Genomic DNA, 23,833 nt, shown 5'->3' with positions numbered 1-23,833 from the left:
CATCCAAAATGCGACGGACAGGCTGAGACAGATTCTGTGGAGAGGTCAGCCCGAGAGAAACCAAGCTGTCAGGTGGAGCGAGGACAGATTGGGATGTAGTAGAGACTGATGCTGCTGCGTAAGTAGAGTAGGAAACACAGGAAGAGGAATGGGCTCCCTGGAGCTGAGCAGGAGCAAGAGAGAGAACCAGTGTTGGCGAGGCCACCGAGGAGCGATGAGAATCATGGTGGCATTGTCTCTGCGGAGTTTGAACAACGTCCGCAACATCAGAGGAAGTGGAGGGAAGGCATAGAGAAACTGACCCGTCCAGTTGAGCAGGAACGCATCCGGGGCCAGACGATGAAGAGAGGAGAGTCTGGAACAGAAAAGGGGCAGTTGATGGTTGTGAGGAGCTGCAAAGAGGTCCACCTGAGGAGTGCCTCACCGATCGAAGATGGAGTGGAGTGTGGTTGGATCCAGAGTCCACTCGTGAGATTGAAGGATGCGGCTGAGATTGTCGGCCAGGGAGTTCTGTTCGCCCTGGATGTAGACAGCCTTGAAGAAGAGATTGCGGGCCGTGGCCCAGGTCCAGATGCGGACGGCCTCCTGACAGAGGAGGGGAGAACCGGTGCCGCCTTGCTTGTTTATGTAATACATGGCGACTTGGTTGTCTGTGCACAGGAGAAGAACCTGAGGGTAGAGAAGGTGTTGGAAAGCTTTGAGTGCATAGAACATGGCCCTGAGTTCCAGGAAGTTGATATGATGTTGACGTTCCTGAGGGGTCCAGAAACCCTGTGTGCGAAGTTCTCCCAGGTGGGCTCCCCATGCGTAGGGGGAGGCATCCGTGGTGATGACCATGGAGTGAGGGGGTAGATGAAAAAGCAGACCCCTGGAAAGATTGGAGGAGTTCAACCACCATTGAAGAGATCGCTGAAGAGACGATGTCACACAGATGGGATGAGAAAGAAGGTCTGTGGTCTGAGACCATTGGTTGGCTAGAGCCCACTGAGGTGTTCTGAGGTGGAGTCGTGCCAGAGGGAGCACATGGACCGTGGAAGCCATGTGGCCCAGGAGGACCATCATCTGCCGAGCAGGGATGAACTGATGAAGGAGCACCTGGCGGCAAAGATGGAGCAGGGTCTGTTGACGGTCGGAGGGGAGAAACGCCCTCATCAGAGTGGTGTCGAGAACTGCTCCAATGAACTGAAGCCGCGTCACCAGCAACACCAGCGCCGGACTCCCCCTTAAGAGAAGGGAGCCGGCGCGAAGGCAGCCACAGCAGCCGCGTGGCTGAAGATAGAAGCAGCGGCTTCTAAGTCGGGAGAGGAGAGGTGCGGCGGTGAGGAGCGGGTAGCGGCGAGAGTTAGCTCCGCCCACCCGCGTCACCAGCCGCGTCACCAGCAACACCAGCGCCGGACTCCCCCTTAAGAGGGGGGTGCCAACGGCGCGCGGCCGTTCGGCGCGCGGCGAAGGCGAGCGGCAAAGGCGCTCGCCTTAGCGAGAGCGCCTTTGCGAAGGAGCCTTGGAAGGAGCACAGGCAGCCCAGCAGCAAATTCTAAACTTCTAACTAATAAAAAAAATAAAATAAAATAAAATAAAAAAATACCTTTTATTCTGTTCCCATTCTTCTCTTCTCTCTCTATTTTTTCAGCTAGCTGCACGCCAAGCTAACTCACACTCAGCTAACCCCTTTCAGATACCCTCAGCTCTTAACTTCTTATTCTCTCAGACACCTAAATCTTTCATAATCTCGCACTAGCTCTCAGTAGGATTTTTCTAACTCTCCTTTCTTTTTCTAATTTACTGACAGGCTGACCTAATTCACAACTTGAAGATGGCAGGGAGGACTAGAAGCGCCAAGGGTACAACCAAATCCAGCATTCCAGTCACCATGGGGACCCTGGAGGAGATCACGGACGGCGAACGAATGGAGGAGGACTCAGGGCGGTGGACAGAGGTCTCCGTGCAGACCGAATCCATCCCCCGACACTACACTACAGTCTCCACGCAGACAGAGGAGGCTGCTCAGCTGGATGGAGCCCTCATGCAAGAACTGCGGAGCCTCAGGGAGGAGGTGGTTCGCCTGAGAAGCATCCGAGAGGATGAAGCCTACATCGACGGAGTCGTTCAGGAGTTGTCCCAAATTACAGAGCAGACCCACGACAAGTCCATTCTTGAGACACCCAAATCATCAGTTTTGAAGCCAACATTTGGGTTACAGGAAATGGCTGGCGGCAATGACACCTGGCAGTTGGTGACCTCTTCCACAGGTAAACATAGAAGATCCCCCTCCTTTTTTCAATCTCTTCATCCTCTTCTTTTTCTCCCCAACAGGCCGACCCTACATCAACCCCTCATCTCGTCCTGAAGAATAGATTCCAGATTCTTCAGGAAGAAGCTGCCGACAAGGTACAGGAGCAGGCCCAGCACAAAGAACAGGAACAGGCCCAACACGCAACCCCATCTGCTGACCGACTTCCTCCTCCTCCACAACGGAAGAAGCGCAGAGTTATAGTCGTCGGGGACTCCATGCTGAGGGGCACCGAGGGACCAATCTGCAGACCGGATGCACAATCAAGAGAGGTTTGCTGTCTGCCTGGTGCCAAAATACGGGACATCACCACCAGCCTAGGGAAATTACTTACACTTCATGACCATTTTCCTATGCTTCTTATCCATATAGGTACGAATGACACTGCCAGGAACACCCCAGAAACCATCGCCAGAGACTTCGGAGCCTTGGGTGAGAGGCTGAAGCAGACAAGTGCGCAGGTAGTCTTCTCATCAATCCTACCAGTTAGAGGCAAGGGAAGAGCCAGAGATGAATGCATCCTGAGAACGAACGAATGGCTACGAGGATGGTGTCGAGATATGAACTTCGGATTCCTGGATCATAGAGAGGCGCTGCAAGGACTACAGGGACCAGACGGACTCCATTTGACCAGCAGAGGTAAGAACATCTTCGGACACCGACTAGCCCGCCTACTTCGCAGGGCTTTAAACTAGGTAAGTTGGGGGAGGGGGCCTACTCATATACTGGGGTGGAAAGGAACTATCCTGATGGGACGAGTCGACACTCAGATTCCGAGGTAAGGACCCAATATGCAAACAGTTCTATTGGAGCCACACAGACTCAGTCAGGAATAGCCTTACAGGGACTCAGCAAACACAAAGTGTGGAGGGCCATGTATGTTAATGCACACAGTTTAAGCAATAAAATTCTAGAACTAGAAACTGAAATAAGGGATGCCAACCTGGACGTGGTGGCAATATCCGAGACTTGGTTCACTGACGCACATGGGTGGGATATGGCTATACCGGGGTACAATCTACTTCGTCAGGACAGAGAGGGCAGGTTAGGTGGAGGGGTAGCACTATACATTAAAGAAGACATCAAAACTACCAGGATCACTGATGTCAAGTATACCGGGGAGTCCCTCTGGGTTAACCTGGCACGAGGTAGTAAAAAATGCCTGTATCTTGGTGTGGTATACAGACCTCCAAGACAACCGGAAAACATGGACGCAGAATTAATTGAAGACATAGAGAATATAACTCTACGGGGTGACACTGTGCTGCTAGGGGACTTCAACATGCCTGATGCAGACTGGAAGACATTTTCAGCAGCAACCAGCAGCAGCAGGAGGCTTCTGAACTCCATAAAAGGAGTACATCTCAGACAGATGGTAACGGAGCCCACTAGGGCCCAGACGATCCTAGACCTGGTACTCACAAACGGGGAAAGCATCTCAGAGGTCTCGGTAGGAGATACGCTAGCCTCCAGCGACCATAACATGGTATGGTTCAACATTGGGAAAGGATCCCCTAAATCAATTACAAAAACAAAGGTGCTCAAATTTCGGGGCGCCGACTTCGCACGTATGGGAGATCACGTTCATCAGACGCTACAGGACCAAGCAGAGACCGGCAATGTGGAAACTATGTGGTCGTACCTGAAATCATCCATACACGAAGCAACTAATCGCTACATAAAATCAGTAGATAAACGGCAAAGAAACAACAAACCCCAATGGTTCACTGAAGAGATCTCACTCCTCATTAAGGAGAAGAAAAAAGCATTTCTTTCCTACAAACGCACCCAGAGAAGAGAAACTAAAGTAGAATATAAGACCAGATCTGCAGCGGTCAAAACAGCAGTTAGGGAGGCCAAACGTCGAGTGGAAGAAACTCTGGAAAAAAACATTAAAAAAGGGGACAAATCCTTCTTTAGGTATATCAGCGATAGAAAAAGGAACACAGACGGTATAGTACGCCTTAGACAACCGGACGGAAACTACGCGGTGGCGGATTCAGAAAAAGCAGAACTACTAAATGAATATTTCTGCTCAGTCTTCACCTGCGAAGCACCGGGACACGGACGGTCAGTTGATGATAATACAAGACGTGGATGACCCGTTTCAGAATTTTGAGTTCACTCCTGGGGACGTCTACAACGAACTGGCAAGGCTAAAGGTAAACAAGGCCATGGGACCGGACAATTTACACCCAAGAGTGCTCAGAGAATTGAGAGATGTCCTGGCAGAACCGTTGGCGGTGCTCTTCAATCTCTCACTAAGTACGGGGAAAGTTCCGTTGGACTGGAAAACAGCCAACGTCGTTCCTCTACATAAAAAGGGTTGCAAGGCTGAGGCTGCGAACTATAGACCGGTAAGCCTCACCTCAATAGTGTGCAAACTCATGGAAACACTAATTAAGTACAAATTAGATACGATCCTGAACGAGGGTAATCTCCGGGATCCCAGCCAACATGGATTCACCAAGGGTAGGTCATGCCAGTCCAATCTAATAAGCTTCTTTGACTGGGTAACAAGAAGACTAGACTCAGGAGAGTCCTTGGACGTCGTGTACCTGGACTTCAGCAAAGCGTTTGACAGCGTCCCACACCGCAGGCTGCTGAACAAGATGAAATCTATGGGATTAGGAGAGACTAACTGCATGGGTTAAAGATTGGCTTAGTGGCAGACTTCAGAGGGTGGTGGTCAACGGTACCCTTTCTAAAATGTCGGAGGTGACCAGCGGAGTGCCACAGGGTTCGGTCCTGGGCCCACTCCTCTTCAACATATTCATTAGGGATCTGACTCAAGGGCTCCAAGGCAAGGTAACCTTATTCGCTGATGACGCCAAACTATGCAATGTAGTAAACGGCTGTAATCTTCAGGATGCTATGGAGCAAGACCTGCGTACTTTAGAAAGTTGGTCCTTGATCTGGCAGCTGGGCTTCAACGCCAAGAAATGTAAGGTCATGCATCTCGGCAACGGAAATCCTTGCAGAACTTACACCCTGAATGGAGAAACTTTAGCCAGGACTATGGCAGAACGAGACTTAGGAGTAATCATCAGTGCTGACATGAAAGCAGCCACTCAAGTGGAGAAGGCTTCATCTAAAGCACGGCAAATGATAGGTTGTATCAAGAGAAGCTTCGTCAACAGGAAACCTGAAGTCATGATGCCACTGTACAGAGCCATGGTGAGACCGCATCTGGAATACTGTGTTCAATTCTGGAGGCCACATTACCGTAAGGATGTGCTCAGAGTTGAATCGGTTCAGCGGATGGCCACCAGGATGGTCTCGGGGCTAAAGGGTCTCCCGTACGAAGAGAGACTGAGCAAATTGCAGCTCTACACTCTCGAGGAGCGTAGGGAGAGGGGAGACATGATTGAGACATTTAAGTACATCACGGGACGGGTAGAGGTGGAAGATGATATCTTTCTTCTCAGGGGACCCTCGACCACAAGAGGACATCCGCTCAAGCTCAGGGGAGGGAAGTTTCGTGGAGACACCAGGAAATACTTCTTCACGGAGAGAGTGATTGAGCATTGGAACGAGCTTCCAGTGCAGGTGGTCGAGGCACGCAGCATCTCAGACTTCAAGAACAAATGGGATACCTATGTGGGATCCCTACGAGGTCATGCCAAGGGATAGGGTCACTAGGACTGAATGAGCGGGTCAGTAGAGTGACAGTATAATTACAATTATTCTTTAGGGGGTCAGTAGACTTAAGAGGGTGGGTAAATAGTGTGGGCAGACTTGATGGGCTATGGCCCTTATCTGCCGTCATCTTTCTATGTTTCTATGTTTCTATGAACCCCAGAAGATGGAGGAAAGAGATGGTGTGTTGAGTGGCTTGTAGCACAAGCGGAGACGTAGGTGCTTTCACCAACCAATCGTCCAAGTAGGGGAACACCTGGAGGTTGTGAGACCTGAGGAAGGCCGCCACCACAATAAGGCACTTGGTGAACACCCTGGGCGATGATGCGAGGCCAAAGGGTAGCACTTTGTACTGGTAGTGATGGTGCTGTATCTGAAACCGGAGGTAGCGACGTGAAGTCTGATTGATTGGAATGTGAGTGTAGGCCTCCTTGAGGTCTAGGGAACATAGCCAGTCGTGTTGAGAGAGAAGAGGGTAAAGCGTGGCAAGGGAGAGCATTCTGAACTTTTCCTTGACCAGACACTTGTTGAGGTCCCTGAGATCGAGGATGGGACGTAGGTCTCCTGTCTTCTTGGGTACCAGGAAGTAGCGGGAGTAGAATCCCTGACCCCTTTGGTCTTGGGGGACTTCTTCGATGGCATTGAGAAGAAGGAGGGATTGAACCTCCTTGAGAAGGAGGAGGGTTTGAGAGGAGTGAGAAGCAGACTCTACGGGAGGATTGTCTGGTGGAAGAGTCTGGAAGTTGAGAGAGTAGCCGTGGCGAATGATGGTAAGGACCCACTGGTCTAACGTGATGACCTCCCAACGGCTGAGAAAAAGTTGCAGGCGTCCTCCGATAGGTTGAGGAAGAGGTAACGCTGGTGAGAGACTGGCTATGCCCTGGAGAAAGGAGTCAAAAGGGCTGAGAAGGTTTGGACTGAGGGAGAGGCTTGGCAGGTTGATGAGATTGGGAGCGAGCCTGAGTTTCCTGTTGCTGATGAGGTCGGCGAGGTTGTTGCGGAGGTGGATGAAGAGGTCTGGCTGAGAATCTGCGTTGGTATGAAGACTGCTGTCTATAGGGGCGAGCAGGCGGAGTCTTCTTCGGTTTGATGAGAGTATCCCACCTGGTCTTGTGAGCAGAGAGTTTCTGGGTGGTGGAGTCTAGGGACTCTCCGAAAAGTTCATCACCAAGACAAGGTGCGTTAGCCAGGCGGTCTTGGTGGTTAACGTCGAGGTCGGAAACTCTCAGCCAGGCCAGACGTCTCATGGCAACCGCCATGGCCGAAGCTCGAGAGGTGAGCTCGAAAGAATCATAAATAGAGCGCACCATGAATTTGCTGAATTGAAGCAGACTGGAAATGTGTTGTTGGAAAAGAGGGACCTTACATTCAGGAAGATACTTTTGTAATGAAGAGAGTTGTTGAACCAGATACTTCATGTAGAATGAGAAGTGAAAGGTGTAATTATTGGCTCTGTTTGCAAGCATTGAATTTTGATAAAGGCGCTTGCCAAATTTATCCATCGTTTTGCCCTCTCTGCCAGGAAGCATAAATACTGGATCCCTGGGTTTTCTTCAAGGTGGATTCGACAAGAAGAGATTCATGGGGTAGTTGGGGTTTGTCAAACCCCGGGATAGGGATGACCCTGTAGAGACTATCCAGTTTTCTAGGGGCCCCCGGTACCGAGAGAGGGTTCTCCCAATTCTTGTAGAAAGTTTCCCGTAAGATGTCGTGGACGGGTAACTTTAGGAATTCTTTGGGGGGTTGCTCGAAGTCTAGGGCATCTAAGAAAGCCTGTGACTTCTTAGAGTCAGATTCTAATGGGATAGAGAGAGCCGCTGACATTTCCCGAAGAAATTTGGTGAACGAGGATTGTTCAGGCTTGGAACCGGTATCGATTGTGGAGGGCTCCTTGTCGGTTGAAGAAGCCTCATCGTCGGTACCGGGTTGGGATTCTTCCCAGAGGTCCGGGTCCCTGACGTCGGTGTGTATAGGACGGGACGGTGGTGTGGATGGTTCTGCGTGGCGAGTCTTAGAGAGAGATTTGCCAGAACGCATGGAGACGGTACCGGGGGAAGAGGAGCGGTGCCGGTCTCGGTCGGCTTGGCGACGGTCCCGATGTCGGAGAGGATCGGCATCAGAGTGTAGTTGCACGAGAGGGTTGATGGGTTCCGCCGCGAGCACCGGCATGGACATGTTTAATGGTACCGATGGAGTCGACTCCGGTGGTATGGTGCGAGGCTCGGGCCGGTCCGGTACCGGAAGGAGCAGGGCCAATATTGTTGGCAACAGGTGCTGTAGTTGTTGCTGTAGCTGCTCCTGTAATTGAGTTTGGAGTATGGCCGCAATGCGGTCGTCCAGAGGAGGCACCGGTACCGCTTTTTTCTTTTTCGGTACCATAGGTGCTGCTCTACGCCCCGGCGATGAGGAGGCCGATGACGAGGCACTCACCGAAATCGGGGCAGAGCGTTTACGGGGTCGGCTGGATGCCGGGAGGACCGGTGTCGCCGCCGTGGCAGGAGGGCACTCAAGGGAAGTGGAAGGCTTCTTAGCCGGCTTACCTGACGCCATCGACCCCGAGGAAGGATCAGGCGGTGTGGAGGTAGTCGGTGCCGACTTTAGCGGCGCCGTCGATGGTGTGGCAGACTCCATGGCAGATCCGGTGCCAAAAAGGATGTTCTGCTGGATCTGCCTATTCTTTAACGTACGTTTTTTAAGAGTAGCACAGCAGGTGCAGGTGTCAGCCCGATGCTCTGGACCCAGGCACTGTAAGCACCAATTGTGCGGGTCAGTGAGAGAGATCGGGCGTGCACACCGCTGGCACTTCTTAAAACCCAGCTGAGGGGGCATGAATGGAAACACGGCCTCCGCAAAATCAAACCCGGAGGCCTGTATGTTGGCAACAGGCCCCGCCGGGGCCGGCCAGAAAAATAAAGGAAAAGACAAATTAAAGGATTTTTTTTTTTTTAGACGAAAAAGAAACCCGAAGGGAAAAAAGCAAAAAAGGAAGAAAATTACGCGAGTGGGAAGGCAAAGTAGAAAATTTCAACAGCTGTTGAAAGCACATACGTCTTCTTCGCTCCGCGGAAACGAAGAAACTGGGGACCATGCTCTCCTCCGTCGAGCGGGAAGGCACCCGCGCATACGCGGTGCGGTCAACTAGAACTTTCTAGTTAAAAGTGTCCGTACCGGGGCTCCGTCGGTGACGTCACCCATACGTTAAGAATATGCTGCCTGCTTGTCCTGGGATAAACATAGTAACATAGTAGATGACGGCAGATAAAGACCCGAATGGTCCATCCAGTCTGCCCAATTTTTGACAGTTCTACATACATTATCTTCCAAAAAATCCGTATCTCCTCACAGGTCCATACAAATGCAAAAAGGAGCCCATTCTTCTCCCACAATGCCAGCAAATGCCTAACACTGATAAGAACAATACTTTCAGTTGCACAAGCATACAATACCATTTTGTTATTACTTTGTATGCCTTCTCCTGCACCCACATATACAGATAGTTTTTTAACTTCTGAGAAAATTATGTTCCATTCCTATTTTTGTAGAGACAACCAACCCCCTAATTCCCATTGCCATTTAAACATAAAGGAGTGTTTAGTCAAATCTATTTCCCTAATATACCGACACAGGGCCGCCATCAGGGCAGTACTACCAGTCCTGCATTCAGGGGCCCGGAGCTGACAGGGGGCCCGGACTCCCCCAGGGTCGCAAGCATAGTCTCCTCTTCTTCTCCTTACCTGCCCTGCCGCAGCACATAGCCGACCGGAAGTCTTCCCGATGTCAGTGCTGACGTCGGCGGGAGGACTTAAGCAAAGCCCTCCCTTCCTCCGACGTCAGCGCTGACATCGGGAAGACTTCCGGTCGGATGCTTGCAGCAGGGCAGGTACGGAAAAGGCAGTCGTGTACCGAAGGGGGGGGGGGCGGCCTGCCCCGTGTGCAGCCATGGGAGGGAGTGTGCACAGCCGGTCAGGTCCCCTTAGCCTTGTGGCGCTTCCCCCGACCGACCGACAGCAGGCCCGGCCGACAAACCTCTCTGTCCTGTATCAGCAAATCTAAATTACCTTCTTACAGCAGCTTCAATACTCCAGCTGCTGTAAGAAGGTAATTTAGATTCGCGGCTACAGGGCGGGGAGGTTTGTCCGACTGGGTCTGTTCTGTTGTCGGTCAGGTGGGGAAGCGCCACAAAGGTAAGGGGCAGGGAGGGAGAAAGGGAGGAAAGGTGGGTGGAGAAGAAAAGACGCTTAAGGGAAATGGGTAAAACTGAGGGGGGAGAAGGCCGCTGAAAGCACTGGGGAAGACAAAGGGATGGGGAAGGACGCTGAAAGGACATGGGGAAGACAAAGGGGTGGAGAAGGACGCTGAAAGCACATGGGGAAGACGGGAAGGGGGGGGAGAAGGCGCTGAAAGCACATGGGGAAGACAGAGGGGGGAGATGGACCCTGAAAGGACATGGGGAAGACAAAGGGGTGGAGAAGGACGTTGAAAGGACATGGGAAGATGGGGGGAGAAGGATGCTGAAAGGGCATGGGGAAGACAGGGGGGGAGAAGGACTCTGAAAGCAGATGGGGAAGACAGAGGGGGGAGAAGGACCCTGAAAGGATATGGGGAAGACAAAAGGGTGGAGAAGGACGCTGAAAGCACATGGGAAAGACAGAGGGGGGAGAAGGACGCTGAAAGGACATGGGGAAGACACGAGGGGGAGAAGGACGCTGAAAGGACATGGGGAAGACAGGGGGGAGAAGGACACTGAAAGGAAATGGGGAAGAGAGAGTAGGGAGAAGACACTGGCAGGGAAGAAGACAGAGATGCCAGACTATGGGGGGAGCGGAGGGAAGAAGATGGGTGCCAGACCAATTTGGGAGGGGGGGAGAAAGGGAGAGGCACAGTAACAGAGCAAATGGAAGACGCAGAAAGAAGAGAGACAGTGGATGGAAGGAATTAAATGAGAACATGAGGAAAGCAGAAACCAGGCAACAAAGGTAAGAAAAAAATTCTTTTTTTTTTTTTTTTGCTTCAGGATAAAGTAGTATATTAGTTGTGTTGATAAAAATTTATAAACATTAGAGGCTCTGGTAGAAACCCGTTTACAAAGTATGTATTCTTCCCAATTAATATTTCCAAATTAATAAAGTCTTTTTGCTTATTTTTAAATGGGTTTCTACCAGAGCCTTTAATTCAGCAGCATAATTAAATGAAATAACTATTTCTGTAGTTTATAGGGACGGGCGGGGACGGAGGGGATTCCTTGTGGGGACAGGCAGGGACGGAGGAGATTCCTCGCGGGGACGGGTGGGGACGGAGGGATTCCTCGCAGGGACGGGTGAGGACGGGTGGGATTTCTGTCCCCGCGCAATTTAAACATGCATCTTTCTTCCTCCATCCCATGCACTTTTATTCCTCCATCCCATAACACACACAGCCTGGTGGTGGTGATTATCAGATTGATTCATGAATATATAATGATGTTATGAGTGTGCACCTCTTCCTTCCCATCCTCCTTAGCATGTCACATACAGCATGTTACATTACACAAAGTCTGTGTAATGTAACATGCTGTATGTGACATGCTGAGGAGGATGGGAAGGAAGAGGTGCACGCTCATAACATCATTATATATTCATCCATAGCTGCATGTTAATGATGTGCTCATATGCACTTATTTATCATCATAACATATACATCATCATTAACATGCAACTGTGGATGTGTAAGGACAGGCTGAGGAGGATGGATGGGAAGGAAGGAAGGTGCACATATCAACATATCGTACATTTTTAACATGCATGATGCAGCTATAGGCAAGCTGAGGAGGATGGGATAATACAGATGTGTTCAGATATGCGCTCAGATGTGTATGTTCAGATATGCGCTCAAATGTGTATGTTTAGATATGCGCTCAAATGTGTATGTTTAGATATGCGCTCAAATGTGTATGTTTAGATATGCGCTCAAATGTGTATGTTTAGATATGCGCTCAAATGTGTATGTTTAGATATGCGCTCAAATGTGTATGTTTAGATATGCACTCAGATGTGTAGTTTTTTCTGATATATTTATTAAGCTTACAGTATTTATAAAAACACATTTAATACTTGTTAGAAAAAATATTGTGCAATTGTGATCTACTTCTGGCCTACAAAGGTCAAAGAAATCCTTAACTGAGATTTTACATTCAAAAGTGAATTATAGCTACTAGCACTATTATTTATTAGTTATTTATTATGCAAATGTTTGTTAGTTTGTTATTAGTTCAGTATTAGACATATGTTAGTTTAGAATAGATAGTTTAGTTTAGGTTAGGTTAGGTTAGGGCCCTGCTGAAAGAGTCTACCTTGACGTGGTTGCAGGCTTACAAATCTTTTGGTCAAAGAGTGCGGCAACAGAGAAAAGTATGTGTGTATTCGGCCCATGGAAGAAGGGGAGGTCGGGGGGGAAGGGGTGCGTGGGGGGCCCAATAGGATTGCTCAGTAAGGGGCCCAGAAATTTCTGATGGTGGCCCTGTACCGACAAAGCAGTGACAGAGGTCTAGGTAATTTTCCCAATGCAAGCCACATGTTTTCCCAATGCTCAGATTTTTCTAGATCACCTTTTAACCAACCTTGTCTGTGCATGAAATGTTTTAATTGAAGACAGGGATAACAATAAGCAAATGAAAAAGAAAAATGATCTTAATTCCCCCAAACTGTCTAAACCCAATTAACTCCTGTGATGCCCAACATTGGAATGAAAGCAATTCAAGACCTATTCCCTACAAATGGATGACAGGGTTGAAACCCAGTCTCCCAACCCTCAATGCATCCTGAACTCGCCCAAGATTTGCAATAAGTGTTTGGAAAAAAGGGTTTGCTACAGAAGCCAATTAATTTTTCTGAATTAGTAGTACAAATTGCCATAAAGGGACAGAAACCCTGTTCCAGAAGGGTAGCATGTTTATCCACTCCTATTTCCCATTTTAAGTATAGTTGCAATTTGTGCCATACAATATAGGGGCAGAGCAGTGTCTAGACTGCTCCAAAACACCATGGATGCCAATCTTGGTTGTTTTCCTTCCAAAGTATATAATAAAAAAAAGCTAGTTGAAAATTTTTTTCAGCACCTCGGGAGGAACTCAAATTGGTTAAACCTGAGGGTCAGTTGATATGAGCATTGGTTACTGATGACAGAGAATTTTAAGATTATGCTTGTACTTAAAGCTTTGACCATCGAAGTGCCTGTTCTACCTTTACGATTTACCATATCTTAGATTCCTGAACTTCGAGGAGAAATTCTTGATGGCCCTCCTGTGAAGTACTATTACTTAACTGAGGTTTGTGAATAGGATTCTTTTCACTCTATATACCCAAATATAAATCCATCCAAATGTAAGCGGATAGGATGTTTTCCTTCTTTTTTTAGGGGATAAATGTTAACTCAAATATAAGCCAATAGTTTATATTCAAGTATTCCTCCCTCATGGTGACCAACATTTTTCTCCATCGTCCCAGTCCCACCTCCTTCCAGTGACCAACATTTCTCCCTCTCCTACCTTCCTTCCTCCTGCGATGACCATGCTTCTCTCCCCTCCTCCTGCAGTTACCGGTACATCTTTCCCCCACCAACACCCATGAAAAAAGACCAGCATGCTCCTTACCAGTAACCCTGGATGCAGACACTGGTCACCGACACAGAAGTTAATTGCAAGCAGGGCCAATCGGGGGCCTTGAGCTATTAACTGTTTATCTATCTTTATCAGGGCTTAAATTTGTAGATAAAGGAAATGACACTGTGGAGCTAGGTCTGGATTAGACAGCAGGGTGACTGTTCTCTGATCTTCTCCAGGTTAACGCCTTCTTTTCCAGGTTCACCCCTTCTTTTCCCTGCAGCCGCACACTCTAATACCGTCAAAAAGATATATAAACTGAATGGAATGGTTCAATCAGCTCTTTTTCCCCTAATGGCTATTCTTCTCCATAAGCTCCAAAGCATTCTTCTGCTCACTTTGTCCACCTGTTTGACCACTTTAAGATTATTTGTCAGGTTTTCTCTGTTTTATGAAACGTATATTTATTTTTGGTTTCATGCTGTATGCTTCCTTGAGTCTGCAGGATTGGAAGAAATAAATCTTCCACAAGCCTGTTCTTTGTGATAGAGGATGACTATCAAGTAACCCTATTAACATCAAGTCATAAACCTTCAAGCAGCTTCACTGCAGGTTCCCTGAATTGCTTGAAAGTAGTCATGGCTTATGTTAGATGGTATCTTACAGCAGCATTTATAATTAATGCAATATATGTACTGCTATTTATCACATGTATTTTGAACACAGTGCATCAAGTTCTCTGAACATGAAGTGCCTTCCCTCCTCCCCAACCATGGCACTTACCACAGGATCCTTCACAGTGTCAACAAGTTTGATAATGTTGGTTCCACCTCTGAGGTTTTCAAGAATCTTCACCTCACGCTTGATCTTCTTTTTCTTCACTGGCTTAAATACACAAGAGCACATTAAGATGTGAATCTCCTTACTGAGTACCCATCCCAATCAGTACATTCCCTTTGTCCAAAATAACCAGCAATTTCTATGTGAGAGGAAGAAGGTGAGGATATAGGACTGCAGCAAATGTTCACAGCTACCAAAGTCATGTCTAAACACTACACATATTAAACTTATTGTATTAATATACAGACATGCTTTAAGAGTTCAGTTTTAGCTTAACTAAGTTCTATTAAGAATCACACACTTAGGATTTCAGGCTGCCATTGGCTTATGTCTCTCGGCAATTTCTAACTTCAATGAGTAAACATAGAATTTCAGAATACCAGGAATGCACTCATCTCTCTATACAGAATTTGGGGACATCATGGTGGTTCAGTGGGAGTACTGTGTGTTATGTGGAAGATCTGGATTCAATTCCCAAATCAAGTATTTAGCTCCTCAAGTCAGCTAGGACTGGAAATGCTGCAGGAAGTCAACACAGCTCAGCTGTATCTCAGAAACTAGCAGGCAATATTCATTCTGTACACTATGCTGTCATGTTATTACATACATGAAGAGTCAGTCAGTACTCTGTGTCACACCTTATACAGAGAGACATACACAAATACACACACTTATTTTTCTTTACAGATCATGATGATCATCAATGACCAATCAGCTTGACAAATTCTCAACTGTTATACATATGAGAAAGAGCTTTTTTTTTTTGGGGGGGGGGGGTGAAGACTAGATTCTTAAATGCTATAGGCCAGTGGTCTCAAACTCGCATCTCGCCAGGTACTATTTTGAGGCCCTTGGTATGTTAACATTCTTCTGGAACGTTGCCCACCTCACTGTTGTAACCTCACGCAAGCGCTTTCCTGCATCTGTACGTGATTGTGAGGTGGAGTGGAGAGGACAATTGTGTAAAGACCGCAGGAAAGCGCTTTCATGAAGTTACAGCAGTGAGGGAAGCAACATTCCAGAACGTAAGGTAACCATTGGAGGCAGTGCAGCTTGTGCGTGTGTATGTAATCTCGTGAAATTCGGCACCTCTCCTGGCGGTGACTGCTTGATGTAAGATGGCAGTTGTGTCTGGTGCTAGAGGAGGTGAGAGCTGAAGGTAGTTGCGAATGCGACCACTGGACACTTGAGGCAAAAATTTTCCTGGTACAAGTCGGATATTGATTCTCCCCCTCTACAAAAAAGCCTAGAGGACTACACCAAAATCTTGTCTCTTGCAGTTGATACTTAAGCATCTAAATCACAATTTTAAATGAGATAAAACTCATTATAGTTTATAAATCTTTCCTTAATTACTTCTGATAATTTCAGCTATACACAGCTGAAAGCAGTGCAACATGGAGAAAGTGGAAAAACTATCTAAACTTCACTTTCTGCATGTTGCACTGCTTTCAGCTGTGTATAGCTGAAATTATCAGAAGTAATTAAGGAAAGATTTATAAACTATGAGTTTTATCTCATGCAAAGTTGTCATATCTTTAATAAAGTTAACTCATTTTTCAGCGGCCCTCCAAGTACCTCCAAATGCAAAATGTGGCCCTGCAAGGGTTTGAGTTTGAGACCGCTGCTAAAGGCTTAAAAACGGATATTAAATCAGCACAGAGGAAAAACAAGTTGATTCAGTGCTGGTGGTCACTTCCCTCAAAGAAACGAAACAGTAAAAGGCTGCTAAAATGAAGCAATTTGGAGAAGGGTTATTGAAATGGAATACAGCGTACAGCACAAAACACTAAAGTACTGTATCTAAACATGTATACCCAATAAAAAAAGGGATAAAAAACTAAGGAAAATACTGGACAAGCAGCAAGTGTGTGTAGTTAATGGAAGTCGCTTGGAGGAAGGAAAGATGAGTAGTAGAGTCCCTCAGGATTCGGTGCTGGGGCCGATCCTGTTCATTATGCTTGTGAGTGACATTGCTGAAGGGTTAGAAGGAAAGGTTTGCCTTTTTACAGATGATACCAAGATTTATAACAGAGTAGACACCGTGGAGGGAGTGGAAAATATGAAAAAGATTTACAAAAGTTAAAAGGAATGGTATATCTGGCAACTAAAATTCAATGCAAAGAAATGCAGAGTAATGCATTTGGGGATTAATATTCAGAAGGAACCATATATGCTGGGAGGTGAGAGGCTGACATGCACGGATGGGGAGAGGGACCTTGGGGTGATAGTGTCCAAAGATCTAAAGGCGAAAAAACAGTGTAACAAGGCAGTGGCTTCTGCCAGAAGGATGCTGGGCTGTATAAAAAGAGCTATAACCAGTAGAAGAAAGAAGGTATTGATGCCCCTGTACACTTGGAGTATTGTGTTGTTTTGGAGACTGTATCTGGCAAAGGACATAAGAAGACTTGAAGCGGTCCAGAGGAGGGCAATGAAAATGATAGGTTTGCGCCAAAAGACATATGAGGAGAGACTGGTAGCCCTGAATATGTATACCCTAGAGGAAAGGAGGGACAGGGGAGATATGATTCAGACGTTCAAATACTTGAAAGGTATTAACATAGAACAAAATCTTTTCCAGAGAAAGGAAAATGGTAAAACCAGACAACATAATTTGAGGTTGAGGGGTGGTAGACTCAAGAGCAATGTAAGTAAGTTCTTCTTTATGAAGAGGGTGTAGAGGAAAATGGGTGACAGAGTTCAAAAAAGCATGGGATGAAAACAGAGGATCTAGAATCAGAAAATAGTAAATATTGAAGAACTAAGGCCAGTACTGGGCAAAGTTGCACGGTATGCGTCTGTATATGGTTGTTTGGTTGAGAATAGTCTGGAGAGGACTTCAATGGCTGGGATGTGTAGATGGGCTGTAGTGAGCTTTGACAGAGACTTCAATAGTTAGAACCTAAGCACAGTACTGGGCAGAGCTTTGGATTCTTGTCCAGAAATAGCTAAGAAGAAAAATAAGGAAAAAAAAAAATTAAATTAAATCAGGTTGAGCAGACTGGATGGACCATTTGGGTCTTTATCTGCCGTCATCTACTATGTTACTATACTATTTGTATGCTGACTGTTACTGCTGTTATGTGTATGCTTGTGTATTAATAAAAAACTTAAAGTTAAAAAAGTGGAGTGCATGGCTTTTCCTTCAAGTTTTATAAAATCTTATGCCCTGAATTACTATGTCTGAAGTGTAACTTCTTTATAGCTACAGTGACTATGCCTTCTTCATTATGTAAGGCCCTAACAGTGGTTTTGTTGAAGCCAGGCAAAGACCTGCAATTAGATTTATATAGACCAATATCACTTAACTATAAGGCTAAAGTTTTTGCCAAAATGCTGGTTAATAGGTTGGCCCAAATATTACTTTACATTCTGATTCAGAAATTTGCATTGGAAAGACAGCATCAGCTCTAGTTTCTTAGATATGGTTGAATTTATTAATTTTTTTACTGCTTTAAAAGATCTCTTCTGCAGAATCAGGAAATCATAACAAGCTCTTTTTTTGAATGGGAAATTTATGTATTTAAATTGCCCACAATTTTTTGTGTATAATGACCATTGTTTCACAACTATTCGTCTACTTCCTTTTAGAGAGCCGCACAGGAACAGGGATGACAGGGATCCCATGGGTTCCCCCTCCAGGCTGCATGGATCCCGTGGGGTTGCCACATCGGGTCGCGGTGATCCCGTGGGGTTGGAGAGCTTGGTCAATACACACCTTTAACTGCCCTCCACATTGTAGTCTTCTTTGCAGCATGCAGCGCTCTCAGAGCTGACGTCCGAGGGAAGTCTTCGCGTCAGCAACGTGTAGCGTGCAGGGCCCGTTGCCCTGTGAAGAAGTGCGGCTGGAAATAGTGCTGCCCTTCAGTAGCTACGGTAATTAGGGCAGACTGCAAAAAGATTGCTGGGGCACCTGAACTCTCACTGCCAGTCATTGTGCTGAATCTAGGCTAATGGAGATCGGAGTTCAGGTGTAAGAGAGCCGAGTCTTGCCTTTGAGGTACACAGAAATGAAGGACCAGTGTGATAGGGGAGTGGCCAGTGCTTAGAAGTCTGGCAAAGGGGGAATTTAGGTTGAACTTCACCTTGAAAGCTATGTCCAGGACTTCTGAGAGAAATAGAGAGGGCAGAGATCTTGTCTGATCCAAAAATCCACATAAATTGGGCATAAGAGAAAAAGTTCCCTTCAGAAGACACCCCGCCCAGGAAAAGGATCTAGGCTGCCCTAATTAGCTGAAGGTGAGACTGAGAGGCTAGGGGGGAAACCGGAGGATCCTGAAAAGAGGAGAGATGGGGGAGGGAATCCACGTACATATGCTTGGGGAGGGGGGAAGAAATAATGGCTCTGAAAACAGGAGAGAGAGAGAGATGGTGGACAATGGGATTTAGGGAGGGAAGGAACAGAAAGGGAGAGAAGTTGATCAGAAAGGGAAAGAAGTTGGACACAAGGGATGGGGGGATAGAGATACTGGATAGGAGGGTAGCTGGGAACAGAAAGGGAGAGCTGGTGGACCTTGGTGTGTGGGGCAGAAAAAGAGGGAGGGAGAGAGAGCACGCATGCGTTACAGCAAAGAGAAAGCGCACTGGGACATGGGAGGAGCCTAAATGCAGGATATGGAAGGGGGAGGGAGTGCGTTTTTGAACACAGAAGGCATGAACTTGGGACAGAGAGAATGAAGAAAGGGAGGAAAAGATGTTGAGGTGGCAAAGGGAAGGGAATAGAAAGGGAGAATTGGGCGTGGGTGTGTTAGTGAGAGGGAAAGAGATGGTGTACACAAGGAATGGAAGAAAGAGGAGAATTTTTGGTCATAGGGAGGGAGTGAGGTACAGATGAAAGGGAAGAGAAAGATGAGAGGGAGAAATGTTGCGGTGGAAAGGGAAAAGTGGGACAGATTGAAAGGGATGCAAGAGGGAGAAATGGATATAGTGGTGAAGAGAATGGAGAAATGTGGCATGGTGCTGGAGAGGGGTGATAGAAGAAATGTTGGGTATGGGGCTGGTGGGCAGGGGCGAAAGATGCTGCACATGGTCCAGGGGATGAGAACGGGATAAATGCTGGACCATGGTAGGAGGAACCAATGGACAGAAACAGAAGAATTTGCAGAAGATGGAAAACCAGAAAAAAGAAACTGGGACCAACTTGATGGAAAAATAAGTCTCCAAACAACAAAGGTAAAAAACAGAATTTGTTGACTAAAATATGTTAGCTTTGGGCAATGTATATAGCAGATGTCTTTATACTGTGTTCATAAGAAAAAGGAAATGCATTTCTGGTTTTAATTCTACAGTGTTGAAGTACTTGCTGACCCTTGCTGTGGCTGGTGGGATTCCCAAGCACCACCAGCAGATGACCTCCTCTAGACACTGCCAGAACTCCCCTCCACCATGAGCCACTAAGGTGCCAGCATCTGTTACTCGCATGCTACTGCTGCCTGCTGAGCTAGGCAAAAGGGACCCCCCGGTCAACTGCAGAGGAATTCCTCAGCTGCAAGTCACGTAGGCATGGAGCTCATCATGTAGGCAGAAAGCTCAGCACAGGTTGGTTCAGCTGCAGGGGTGGGCTTGGGATTGTGGGGGGACAGCTAGGGGGAAGGGAGAGGAAAGTGACAGGCAGGCCAGGGTGAGGAGAAGAAAGAGTGAGAGCTAGCATGAAGGGAGAGGGTGAGGGGGGCCACAAGATAGCAAAGACAAGTTAGCAGGCAGTATGGCTAATATGAAAACTAGCAAAAGGGACAGGTGATGACCATCATGAGGGGTAGGGATGACAGGTGGCTAGAGAATAAGGTGGCAAACAGGCCAGTCAACCTTGGGCAGAGAGGTAGAGAGAGTTTAGTGGTAGGCTGGATGGGGTGAAGAGGAAGGGAGAGAATCTGGCATAAGGGGGTACAGAGATGATGGTGACAGGATCAGGGGTAAGAAGAGTATGGTGATGGTGACAAGGAAACAAGTGAGCCAGTGTGAGGGGTAGGGAGGTTGTGTTTTGTATGTATGAAAAGGACTGTTTTCTTTTAGTGTTGACTGTGCAAGATCGATCTGTATTAATCTGGCTTCAGTTTAACAATGGGTATATTAATGTTCTAATGCTTACTGCAGTGTTTATGATGCTCCCTTTTCCTAGGTGCACCCTAGCTTTGTGACTCATGGATTATTACTAAAAATATTTTTTTATAGAGAGGAAGGGGGGTGTTAAAAGAAATGATTGTATTTTATTGTTGGTTTAAATAAACTAAGGCTTAAAAAAATCAAAACTTTCTGAAGTAACTGCTGCTTTTTATGGGGACAGGTAACTTTTATGGGGGGGGATGGAGTAGGGTAGGATTTCTGTCCCCGTGCAACTCTCTACTCCCTGTCCTACAATACACACTGGCATAAAAATGTAAAGCTCAAATGACAAAATTGCATTTGTTGGTAAACATGACTTCCTTAGACTACATAAATTTGTATTTCAAAAGTTTCTCAACCTGATCTGTTTAAAACAGTTGCATATAGATTTAAATTTAATATGTTTTTCAACTTTGTCTTCTGTTGCCTGAATTGTTTTTTTGCTTACAGTTAGCAGATATAGTGAGTGTGTTTACATATTTCCAACTGTAGTTTTACATCCAAAATATTGGATTCTAAAAGTTAAGTAACTTAACTGTTTAATAGTTATGATCATATAGGAGGTGTGTATATATTCCCCACTCACATCATTTCATTTTTGCAGATCGAATACCGTAGAGGTTATGGCTACTTTAAGATGAAGCTGCTTGAATCATCCCAACGTATTTTGCTATATTTGTGGGGAGTACACACTGAAAGCAAGTAGGAAACCTATTTCTAAGTTTGTAAAAAGAGCATATGTAGGTTATTTTAGTGTCAAGCTTGGAGATCAAGATAAGCCTTGGTCTCCTCTTATTGTATGCAAAACTTTTACGGAGCATTTGCGCCAGTGGCTGCCTGAAATATGGAGTACCAATGGTTTGGAGGGAACCAAAAAACCACTTTGATGATTGCTATTTTTGTATTGTTAATATCAAAGGCATCAATCTAAATAATCGTGACAAGTGGTCTATTCAGCCAGGACACCTGTTCCACACTCGGATCTTGTACCTGTTCCATCTTTCCATGAACTACTACAGTTCTCAGAGGATGAGTCTTGCATGTCTGATATCGCACAAGGTAAAGAAAGTAGGGGCAGTGACAGTGATTCCCAAACAACTTCACATAGTTAACATTTTTGACCAGAATGAACCGAGTGATTTGGCTTATATTCGGGTCGGCTTATATTTGCATATATACAGTATTTGTGGATTTGGCCTCTTGTGTTATTGTGTTAGGCCCTCCAGTAAAATTTTGAATTTTTGAATGCAATAAATAAATGGCCCATTATCTCCTCTTACAGCAATTTAGCCCAACTACATGTCTCTGAACTATAAGGAAACACAGAGCATTCAAAGTAGTAGTGGATCTGTCATCTTTAGCTGGGAGATGCTGATCCCATTTCTACCACACTATGCGATGGTGTATACAAGTATTAGAGCCCTGGGCCTCTGAAAAGCCTGTACACAAACAGTTGAGGTGGCTTTAAGAATAAAGCCCCCTTTATTCAGGACAGTAATGAAAGGTAGACTGTTCTACCTTGCAGGCAAAGCCAATAGTCAAGCAACAAAATGTTCCTTTCACAAAGGTAATAGAGGCATTATCTGGAGGGTTGCTGCTTCCTGTCCTGGGTCTCCATGACTTTCAAAGATGCAAAAGCTGAGGTTTTACACAAAATGTGAGCAGCAAAAAAGCAGAACCTCCAAAGCTTTAAAAATCAATTTATAATAGAAAATGTAGAGAAAATGAAGTCTGTTGAATAAAATTGAGTACTTTGAATACAAAGTTTTAATGGAGATAGAAACGACTGTTTATAAGCCATCAAAGTGGTGAGATAAGAGGGTATGTAGCTTTTGATGGTTGAGATGACTTATAAAATATTAAAGTATGTAGTTTTGGTGACCGAGATAATTTATATTCTTGTTTATTTAGTTTAGATAATGATGGTGCAGCAGTGAGGAACACTCAACCACTCATAGGTCTTTCAGTTCATATAATTTTGATCATATACCTCTCACAGGGTATGTAGATAAATAAAGCACAGTTACTTACCGTAACAGGTGTTATCCAGGGACAGCAGGCAGATATTCTTAACACATGGGTGACGTCACCGACGGAGCCCCGGTACGGACCTTTTTAACTAGAAAGTTCTAGTTGGCCGCACCGCGCATGCGCGAGTGCCTTCCCGCCCGACGGAGGAGAGCGTGGTCCCCAGTTAGGATAAGCCAGCTAAGAAGCCAACCCGGGGAGGAGGGTGAGACGTAAGAATATCTGTCTGCTGTCCCTGGATAACACCTGTTACGGTAAGTAACTGTGCTTTATCCCAGGACAAGCAGGCAGCATATTCTTAACGTATGGGTGACCTCCAAGCTAACGGAGAGGGAGGAGGGATGGTTGGCCATTAGGAAAATAAATTTTGCAACACAGATTGGCCGAAGTGTCCATCCCGTCTGGAGAAGGCATCCAGACAGTAGTGAGTAGTGAACGTGTGAACTGAGGACCAAGTGGCAGCCTTGCAGATTTCCTCGTTGGGCGTGGAACGGAGGAAAGCCACAGAAGCAGCCATAGCTCTGACCCTGTGGGCCGTGACAGCACCTTCCAGTGAGAGACCGGCCCGAGCATAACAGAACGCAATACAGGCGGCAAGCCAGTTGGAAAGCGTCCGTGTAGAGACAGGATTCCTAGACGGTTAGGATCGAAGGTCAGAAAGAGCTGAGGGGACGAGCGGTGAGCCCTGGTACGGTCAAGGTAGTATGCAAGGGCACGCTGACAATCCAGCATGTGCAACGCCTGTTCCCCAGGATGAGAATGGGGTTTAGGGAAAAAGACAGGCAACACAATGGACTGGTTGAGGTGAAAAGTTAGAGACCACCTTGGGAAGGAATTTAGGATGGGTACGCAGAACCACCTTGTCATGGTGAAAAATAGTGAACGGTGGATCGGCGACCAGTGCATGAATCTCACTAACCCTCCTGGCAGAGGTGACGGCAATGAGGAAAAGCACCTTCCATGTTAGAAGTGTGAGCGAAGTTGTGGCAAGAGGCTCAAAAGGAGGTTTCATGAGGGCTGATAAAACCACATTCAGGTCCCAGACGACAGGAGGAGGCTTCAGAGGTGGTTTGACATTGAAGAGGCCTCTCATGAACCGGGAAACCAGTGAATGAGCCGTGAGAGGTTTTCCGAGGATAGGCTCATGAAACGCAGTGATGGCACTAAGGTGGACTCTGATTGAGGTAGACTTGAGGCCAGCATCGGACAGGGAAAGCAAATAGTCCAGTACTGTTTCCACCGCCAAAGAGGTGGGATCGTGATGATACAGTAGACACCAAGAGGAGAACCTGGTCCACTTCTGATGGTAACATTGAAGGGTGGCCGGTTTCCTAGAGGCATCCAAAATGCGACGGACG

General features: G+C 46.6%; 1 protein-coding gene across 1 annotated transcript in view; it reads right to left on the bottom strand.

Moving 5' to 3' along the window:
* CSNK2A2 (casein kinase 2 alpha 2) overlaps positions 1-23,833 on the bottom strand; it is a 238,713-nt gene that overhangs the window by 133,724 nt on the left and 81,156 nt on the right. Inside the window, 1 exon segment of the mRNA XM_033940919.1 lies at positions 14,289-14,390. Within this exon segment, the coding sequence (XP_033796810.1) occupies positions 14,289-14,390 (102 nt within the window).

Source organism: Geotrypetes seraphini, chromosome 4, assembly GCF_902459505.1.
Source record: "Geotrypetes seraphini chromosome 4, aGeoSer1.1, whole genome shotgun sequence".
NCBI lineage: Eukaryota > Metazoa > Chordata > Amphibia > Gymnophiona > Dermophiidae > Geotrypetes > Geotrypetes seraphini.
This window is presented reverse-complemented; position numbering and strand designations above follow the sequence as displayed.